The sequence below is a fragment of the Anomaloglossus baeobatrachus genome, chromosome 5 (genome assembly GCF_048569485.1).
Source record: "Anomaloglossus baeobatrachus isolate aAnoBae1 chromosome 5, aAnoBae1.hap1, whole genome shotgun sequence".
NCBI lineage: Eukaryota > Metazoa > Chordata > Amphibia > Anura > Aromobatidae > Anomaloglossus > Anomaloglossus baeobatrachus.
Genome location: NC_134357.1, coordinates 448,182,020 through 448,191,709, shown reverse-complemented (window position 1 = coordinate 448,191,709; position 9,690 = coordinate 448,182,020). Strand labels below are relative to the sequence as shown.

General features: G+C 51.1%; 1 protein-coding gene across 4 annotated transcripts in view; it reads left to right on the top strand.

The window, feature by feature from the left end:
* Positions 1–2,147: 2,147 nt before the first annotated feature.
* Positions 2,148–9,690, top strand: part of RTEL1 (regulator of telomere elongation helicase 1) — a 286,946-nt gene continuing 279,403 nt past the window's right edge. For all 4 annotated transcript variants that reach the window (XM_075350498.1, XM_075350499.1, XM_075350496.1 and 1 more), the window contains exons 1-2: positions 2,148–2,467; positions 4,656–4,854. In XM_075350498.1, coding sequence (XP_075206613.1) covers positions 2,366–2,467; positions 4,656–4,854 — 301 coding nt within the window. In that variant the 5' untranslated portion in view covers positions 2,148–2,365. The remainder of the gene's footprint in view (positions 2,468–4,655; positions 4,855–9,690) is intronic.

Below are 9,690 nucleotides of genomic sequence, written 5' to 3'. Positions count from 1 at the left end.
GCAGACCGAGCCCCTCAGCCGCGATGGCTGACCCCTCAAGGGCATAGGGACGTGGGTCGCCTTCCCACCCTGCCAACACCGTCATCCTTTCACGGGCCCGCTCGGCAGCCACTATCTCCCCCCTCTCCGCCGCCCAGTGCTCCACCAGGAAGCTTACCTGGTGCTGGATGCAGCGACACATCTCCTCTGTCCGGGCCTTCACCCAAGCCGCGGTTCCGGGTGCGGGCTCCGGGGTATCGGGACGCTGAACAGGAGTCGCCATGCTGCACAGGAGTCGCCATGCTGCACAGTCGGGGTCCAGGAACGAAATGGATGCAGAGTCCTGGAGTCCCTGCCTTTTTATCTTCTCGGTTACATCAGGCAGCCTTCTCGCCCGCCTCCCCCTTGGTTTTCTCTTAGCACTCCTCCTTTGGGGGCGGGGCTTCACTTTCGCGCCTTCACTGCTCGGGGAAGACGTCTCGAGCGGGAAACTTTCGCGCCAAGATGGCGGGACTTCAACTTTTTCGGCAGGACGCCGCTGACTGATACTTCTAAGGCGCACTTACACAGGTAAGTGGACTGTCCGAATCCTGTTCGTGACGCCAGAAGAGTCAATGTGTACCGCCCTGAGAGGGGCCCGGCCGCTTCTCCGCTGCTCGGGCCGAGCCGCTCGAGGTCCGGGCTCAGGTTGTCGGTGGCACGAGCGCCTCCGGACCGGGGGCCACGTCGCTCTGTTAAGGGGAAGGCAGTAGGGTGGTGGTGGTGTGGGACGAGGTGCGCAGCCGGGCGGGCCGCGTTGTCGTCCAACGGGTCGTGACGCCACCCACGGGTCGTGGTGACGGGATGCACCACCGCTGCGGCTGGAGTGAAGGTGGGCTCGTCCGGGATCGGTGTTGCGGCCGCAGCCTAGATGTTAACCCCTCCGTGGGTAGGGGCGGTGTGTCCCGGGGCCCGGTTGGGGGAGACTGATGGCGACGTGTTGTTGTCGGGGTGCAGTGTCGTGCCCGGATGGCACTGGTGTACTCACGATTAATTCACACTCAGAGTCACTGGTAAACCAAAGTTCAGGTATGGTCGATTCCCACAGCCGGCTGCTTGTGTCCCCTGTGAGGTTGATGGTGGCCCCTTTTCCTTGCACCTCTTGTTGTTGTTATTCGGCTCCCCTGCCTGGACAGTGGTAACCCGCTCCCCGGAGTTGAGCTGCCGGAGGAGCCCTCGGTTGCCCGCAGGCGCTGGCCCGTCGGGTGTTTGACCCTTGGCGGTGGCACTCACTCGGTATCGGTGGGCTTTTGCCTTCTTTCGTGACTTTGGGTGTGGATGAACCCGTGAGGTCCAGCCAGCAGTCAATTTGCCTAAACTCAGTGGCTTCTAAGCTAGGACGGTGTCTGAGTACCTGGTTTCTGGTGCTCCGGTACACGGTTGACTCCCCGGTTCAGGGCCGGCGGGCTCCAACCTTGGTCCGGTCCCTACGGTTCCGCTGGTTGTTGTACCGATACTCATGCAGACGGCCACCACCGTCTGCCTGCCTGACGTTTCCAGGGTCCCAGGCTCCTACCCGGGTCCCTGACAGCTCAGCAACTCCACTCCTCTCACTGTCACACTCTACTACTGTTGTATTTCCTGCCTCAGGCCAGTAGTCTCCTCGGTGGACGTACCTCCCGCCTGACTCCGCCCACCTGGTGTGACCTACTGGCCTTGAGGGAGGCATCAGGTCTCCCTTTCGGGTGACGGGCGTGTCCTCACAGGGGATGGGGGGGGGGGGGGTGTAGTGTGGTAGGTGTTACCTGTGACCCCTGGGGTCCAGGGCGTCACAGATGCATGAATGACACAGAGCTCAGTATGTTCCAGTATTGTCAGGAGGAATTGGAGGATGGCTCTATAGATTCCTATGTGATTCAGCTCAGGGTATGGTCCCCTTGCTCACCAGGGCTGTATTTATGAAGCATACATACAAATATACATACATATTCATACAAATTCCCACAACATCCAATCTGAATTCCCTTCTGCAGACTGGAAAGTGAATCCAATAGCCAGACTGGTTGCTAGGGGCAACAGGAAATCTCTATATGCGGTGCCCCCATTTATGTAACCAAGAACTACTGAGAAACTACAACTCCCAGCGTGCTCCGCGTACATAGCGTCTCATTTCCTTCTGTGTAGCAGGAGCCATTGGTGTGGCGACTCAGCCAGCGGTGTCCTCACACACAGCGTCCAGTGACCCCAGGGCAGTCACCAAAGCGGCCAGTTTGGTGTGAGACACACAACGGACAGTAGGAAACGTCACAGGCGAGGGCACGTCATGAGTGACGTCACGACGTACGGGCGGGAATTGTGAAGCCGGTCGTGGCGTGGAGGGTTATCGCCGCCGCGGTCAGGGTTGAAGATGCCGCAGCTGGAGCTCAGCGGGGTCACCGTGGACTTCCCGTTCACTCCGTACAAATGTCAGGAGGATTATATGGTTAAAGTGCTGGAGTGTCTGCAGAAGGTGCGAGACCTGGAGGAAGAGGGCGCACAGGGCAGGACTGGGAGGGGCTTGTCACCAGGAAGACAAGTGTATATGGGGGAGTGTGTTACAGGGCAGGGGAGGACTGGGAGGGGTGGTACTAACTAGATAGATGGGGGGCTTGTCACCAGGGAGACAAATGTTTATGGGGCAGTAAGTAGTGTCAGCTGGGAGGGGCTTGTACTAATTAGACAGATGGGAGGGGCTTGTAGTAAAGAGGGACAAAAGGGAGGAGCTAGTATTAAAGGGGGTATCCTGGAAAGGCTTGTACTAACGACACAGATGGGAGGGGTTTATACTAAAGGGGCATCAGGGAGGGGCTTGTACTAAAAGCGGTGCAACAAGGAGGGGCTTGTACTAACTAGACACAGGTGGGGGGCCTTGTATAAGAATCAGGAGTGGCTTTTACTAATGGGGGCATGAGGGAGGGGCTTGAACTAACTAATCAGGTGGGAGGGGCTTGTACTAAAGAGGGCATCAGTAAATGGCTTTTATGAACTAGCTAGAAATGGGAGGGGCTTGTGCCAACTAGCCACGGGTGGGAGGGGCTTGTGCTAACTAGCCACGGGTGGGAGGGGCTAGTACTAAAGAGGGTATCAGTGAGTGTCTTGTACTAACTTTGCAGAAATGGGAGGGGCTTGTACTAAAGGAGCATCAGGGAGGGGCATGTACTAACTAGACATTGATGGTAGGGCCTTGGATAGAGGGGCTTGCAAGAGGGATACAAACAATATAGAGTACAGCATTAGGCCCCCCTCAAACACATTTACAAAACACGTACATTACACTGGCACCGGTTTTATCAGTGTCTACCATCCGTGTGTCATCTGTGTTTTCCAGTAAGGCTAAAGAAATAAAGATATTACAAAGCCTCTCCCATACTTTCAATGTATACCCTGGGGGCTTGCCCTAGTGATGCACAGCTGAAGGGGAGGGGGTCTTGCCCTAGTGATGCACAGCTGGGGGGGGGTCTTGCTCTAGTGATGCACGGGGGGGGGGGGGGAAGTCTTGCCCTAGTGATGCACGGGGGGGGGGGGTAAGTCTTGCCCTAGTGATGCACAGCTGGGGGGGTCTTGCCCTAATGATGCACAGCTGGGGGGTCTTGCGCTAGTGATGCACAGCTGGGGAGGCTTGCTCTAGTGATGCACAGCTGGGGGGGTCTTGCACTAGTGATGCACAGCTGGGGGGGTCTTGCCCTAGTGATGCACAGCTGGGGGGGTCTTGCCCTAGTGATTCACAGCTGGGGGGGGTCTTGCCCTAGTGATGCACAGCTGGGGGGGTCTTGCCCTAGTGATGCACAGCTGGGGGGGTCTTGCCCTAGTGATGCACAGCTGGGGGGGTCTTGCCCTAGTGATGCACAGCTGGGGAGGCTTGCCCTAGTGATGCACAGCTGGGGGGGTCTTGCCCTAGTGATGCACAGCTGAGGAGGCTTGCCCTAGTGATGCACAGCTGGGGGGGTCTTGGCCTAGTGATGCACAGCTGGGGGGGTCTTGCACTAGTGATGCACAGCTGGGGGGGTCTTGCACTAGTGATGCACAGCTGGGGAGGCTTGCCCTAGTGATGCACAGCTGGGGGGGGTCTTGGCCTAGTGATGCACAGCTGGGGAGGCTTGCTCTAGTGATGCACAGCTGGGGGGGGTCTTGCACTAGTGATGCACAGCTGGGGGGGTCTTGCACTAGTGATGCACAGCTGGGGAGGCTTGCCCTAGTGATGCACAGCTGGGGGGGTCTTGCACTAGTGATGCACAGCTGGGGGGGTCTTGCACTAGTGATGCACAGCTGGGGGGGTCTTGGCCTAGTGATGCACAGCTGGGGGGGTCTTGCACTAGTGATGCACAGCTGGGGGGGTCTTGGCCTAGTGATGCACAGCTGGGGGGGTCTTGCACTAGTGATGCACAGCAGGGGGGGTCTTGGCCTAGTGATGCACAGCTGGGGGGGTCTTGCACTAGTGATGTACAGCTGGGGGGGTCTTGCACTAGTGATGTACAGCTGGGGGGGGGTCTTGCACTATTGATACACAGCTGGGAGGTTGTGCACTATGACTGAAAGCTGCTATGTTTAAAAGCCGAACAGAATAGCAGAAACCCACAAGAAACGTGCACAAAGGGAGAAATCTCCAGTCTTTCATCACCTTGGTAGTAATCCTTTTCTTGTTGCTCTTTTATTGTCAGGGGGTCAATGGCGTCCTGGAAAGTCCCACTGGCACCGGAAAGACTCTGTGCCTACTCTGTGCCACCTTAGCCTGGCGCCAGCATTTTAAGGATAGCATCACTGCACGTAAAATCCAGGAGCGCATGCATGGAGCAGAACTGTTCCCCGACCGACCAACTGCAGACTGGGGGAGCGGAGAGTCGGGAGCACAGAGTTCAGGTACATGATAACATGTCTGCTAACAGAGTATGAGGGGCATGGAGGCCAAACACAATTTCTCTATGCCATACATTAGCCATTTGTGTTGTGCCTCTTGTCTCAGCCATATAGCCATTGTTTGCAGCTAATAGAGGTCCTTTCACCAGTTTCAGTATGATAAACTGCCCACATCAAGGAATAGTAGCTGCACAGCTGATTGAAAATGGTTTTTATTTTTTAATTTCTCCTTTGCGTTGTAGAGATATTACCTTGTAAAGTTCAGGTTATAATTTATGATACGCCCATTTCCAGAGTCTTCTCTGGGGTGTGTACTTCCCCTATATGAGGTTGGCCAATAAGCAGAAGGTGTCAAGCAAGGGGAAAGAAAAGAACATGCCCCCAGAAGGTCAGATGAACAGGCCGTCTCCTGTGTGATGTACTGACAGGCAGCCCTGCTCTCAGCACATCTTTGCAGCTGAGGGCTCTTTTCCACCTGTGATTTTCATGTGCGAGTGCAATCCGATAAAAAATCAGATTGCACTCGCACCAGTGTTAATCGATGAGGCAGTGCCCTCTTTCCTTTTATTTCTCGACACAAATTGTGCTCTTGGTGCAGTCGATTCATGCTGCGTTTTGCAGCAAGTCTCGGCTCACGCACCCCCATGCAAGCGTATGGGAACGTGTGAAACATCGCACTGCACTTGCATGAGAAAAAAATTATCATGGGAGACTTGAATGCCAAAGCGGGCCGTGGCAAACATGCATTTGTTGGAAACATTGGACTTGGAGAACAAAATGAGGCTGGAGGAAGATTACCGTATTTTACGCTTTATAAGACGCACCTGATTATAAGACGCACCCCTAAATTTGGTGAAGGAAAAGGTAATTTTTTTTTTTTTAATGTTAAATGGGGTCCATCTTATAATGCCAGTGCCCGTCTAACAAATCATATAGGGTATATGTCCCTCATAGCCCCCCATTTTAAAATTAGCCCCCTTAATCTGAATATGGCCCCCTTATATTGAATATAGCCCCCTATGGATTGCACACGTTCCCCTGTGCTGCCTATGGCCCCCTATGGATTGCACACGTTCCCCTGTGCTGCCTATGGCCCCCTATGGATTGCATACGTTCCCCTGTGCTGCCTATGGCCCCCTATAGATTGCATACGTTCCCCTGTGCTGCCTATGGCCCCCTATAGATTGCACACATTCCTCTGTGCTGCCTATGGCCCCCTATGGATTGCACACATTCCCCTGTGCTGCCTATGGCCCCCTATGGATTGCACACGTTCCCCTGTGCTGCCTATGGCCCCCCTATGGATTGCATACGTTCCCCTGTGCTGCCTATGGCCCCCCTATGGATTGCATACGTTCCCCTGTGCTGCCTATGGCCCCCTATGGATTGCATACGTTCCCCTGTGCTGCCTATGGCCCCCTATGGATTGCATACGTTCCCCTGTGCTGCCTATGGCCCCCTATGGATTGCATACGTTCCCCTGTGCTGCCTATGGCCCCCTATGGATTGCACACGTTGCCCTGTGTTAGATATCGCCCCCATGGTGCTGCCCATGGCCCCTATATAGATCGCACAAGTCCCCCTGTGTTAGATATCGCCCCCATTGTGCTGCCCATGGCCCCTATATAGATCGCACAAGTCCCCCTGTGTTAGATATCGCCCCCATAGTGCTGCCCATGGCCTCTATATAGATTGCACAAGTCCCCCTGTGTTAGATATTGCCCCCAGGCTGCTGCCCATAGTAAAATAAAGCACTCTTTCCTTACCTCCTCCAGCGCTGATCTCCCTCCTGTCTCCCTACGTGCTTCTCTTCCTCCACTTCCTGGTTCTTGGTGCCGGTCATGTGATCGGCACAGCAGACTGAGATCTCTGCGTGCCTGATCACAGTGGAAGCAGGGACATGGGGAGAAACGGAAACGCTGGAGGGGGTAAGTAAAGCTTTTTTATTTTAGAATGAGCAGCAGCATGGGGGCCATATCTAAAACAGGGGGGGCATGTGCGATCACAGGGGGACGCAGAGACATATAATATGCACCGCTCCCCCAGCCTGTCACTGCGGTGCAGTTTCAGCAACACGGAGATGGACAGCGGCTGTGCATATTATATGAGCGGGAGCAGGAGATCAAACGCTGCCGCCGCAGCGTTCACCTGCGCTCCAGAGCTGCCCCTACCTCCCCTGGACCCTGCAGTGTGTGTATATAATATATATATATATATATATATCCCCCCCTCCCCCCGTATATTCGGCTTATAAGACACACCCCCTACTTTCCCCCAAAATTTGGGGGAACAAAAGTGCGTCTTTTAAAGCGAAAAATACGGTAATTGACTTTTGAATGACAAATTAACTGTCCATCATAGACACCTTCTTCCAAAATCACCAACAGAGACTCCACACCTGGACATCACCGAATGCGACCTATAACAATCAGATTGACTGCATATGTGTTTAACAAAGATGTAAGCCGTCGATCATTAGCACAAAAACAAGGCCACGAGCTGACTGTGGAACTGATCATGAGCTTTTAACATCAAAAGATTAGATTCAAACTGTGCAAAGGGATTAGGCAACAGGACGTACTTGAAGTATTTTGGAACGGTCTGCACAACTGATTTAAATAACTGGATATGGAAGAATCCAAGCCTCAGGAATTATAGACACCTATAAGGACTATTATTCCTGAAGAAGATAGAAAGACAATAAGCAAATGGCAGAGGAGACCCCCGTAACCCAGCTGTGGTTAACAAAAGAGACCCTAAAGATCACCGAAGAAAGATCGCTGGCAAAAGCAAAAGGTAACAAGCAGGACGCAGACAACATCAGTAAAAGGTTAAAGAGCATTGTCAAGGTTGGGAATTTTGGGGAAACCACAAATGGGGTCTCTCAGGGTCACAGAGGCGGATTTCAAATCGATCTACGCAGATATAAATGAATCAGACAACAATGATCACGCCAAGACGTATTCGCTGTTTGAGCAAAAGCAAGCTTCTGGCTCATTTATTAAAAATCTCATGATTATACAGTCCAACATTTGACCTTGAAACAGGAACAAGGAGTAAAAGATAAAGCCCCAGCTTCATACCCCAGCTGGTGAGAACCAACATGTTATGAATTCAATCAGTGTGTTATGAATACTTCTTTGTTCATTGTACATTTTGACTTATTCATCTTGGTTAACACATTCCTGAGCGCACATCTTAAAATCATATTATGGCGTCTATGCGATTGTTATACAGACATACAGATAATTATGCAACAACATCTATGCTTTAATTATAGACACACAGATTATCTTATTACATCTGGACAAACGGCCTACAGCCCAGGCCTTACCCCCACAGCGTCAATTGAGCAGACAAACAACTTTATTCCTAAAAGATAAGTACAGATAGAAAGCGAACATCTGAAGGGCAAGACCAGGAAGGCATACCAAAAGATCAAAGCGATACGAAGAAGGGTTCAAGCAAGAGTAGCGTGTTGAAAGATGCCAACGAGAACAAACTATCTGAGCCAGAATAGATCATGGAAGGTGGAAAGAATACACAAAGCACCTCTCCAAGTACAACTCAGTGATATGGGAAGGAACGAAGCCTGGAAATGATAGCGAACCAACGATCTTAAAAGGTGAAATTGTTGCTGCGATAAAGCTTCTGTCAAAAAAACAAAGTAACCGGATATGACAATATTCCATTAGAACTAATAGTGTTCTGAAGCAGCAGTTGATATCATCACAGGCATGTGTCAACAGATATGGACAAATGGTAAATGTCCCAAGGACTGAACAAGATCGGATTTTATTCCTATTCCGAAGAAGGGATATGCTACAGACTGTGGAAACTATCGGACTATTGCGCTTCTACCCCATGCCAGCCAAATACTGCTGCAGATCCTACAAAGACTGCTAAAGGAACACGTGCGTTCCTCAATAATAACGTGGTCTACACATTCCTGATACATTTTCTAGTGACTGTTCAAAGACGGTTACAGCCTTAACCGTGACAAAGAGCTGCCAGAGAAACATGTGGGATTCAGAAAAGGCAGAGGATGAATGGATGTAATTATTAACATTAGCTGGATGATGGAAAAGGCTAAAGAATATAACAATGAGCTCTATAGCTTCACTATAGCAAAGCCTTTGACTTTGTTGATCACCAGAAACTTTGGAATACCAAGAAGGATATGGGGGTGCTGAACTATCTGATCAGCCTCATCAGGAATCTTTACTTTGAACATGAAGCAACAGATGGTGACACGGCATGGTTCAAAGTAGAGCGAGACGTCATTCTGTCACCATTTCTCTTCAATTTATATGCAGAAGCTATGTTTACGAAGGCTTGACTTACCGAAAAAGAAGGAATCAAATTTGCTGGACGAATCATCAACAATCTTAAATACGCAGATGATACAACATTTGATAGCAACAAGCATAGATGGAATGAAGGACTTATTATGGAGTGTCAAGATGAAAATCTCAAACATGGGACTTCTACTCAATACAAAAAAGATAAAGATATTAACTACTGCCAGGTACGACCAGGACACATTTGAGATGGAAAGCGACGAACTGGAAGTTGCAAAGGACTTCAATCTACTCGGATTGATGATCACTCAAGATGTAGTGACAACACCGGTAGTAGGAGAAAAGCTATGGGCAAATCAACAATGGTCACTGGACATGGTCATCAAATCAAGGTATATTTCACTGGTGACTAAGACATGGTTCATGCATAGTCTGATCTTTTCATACAGATACAAAACCTGGATGATAAAGAAACAAGGCATAAGAAGAATCAGCGCCTTTGAAATGTGGTGCTGGAGAAGGATGTTATCAATACCAT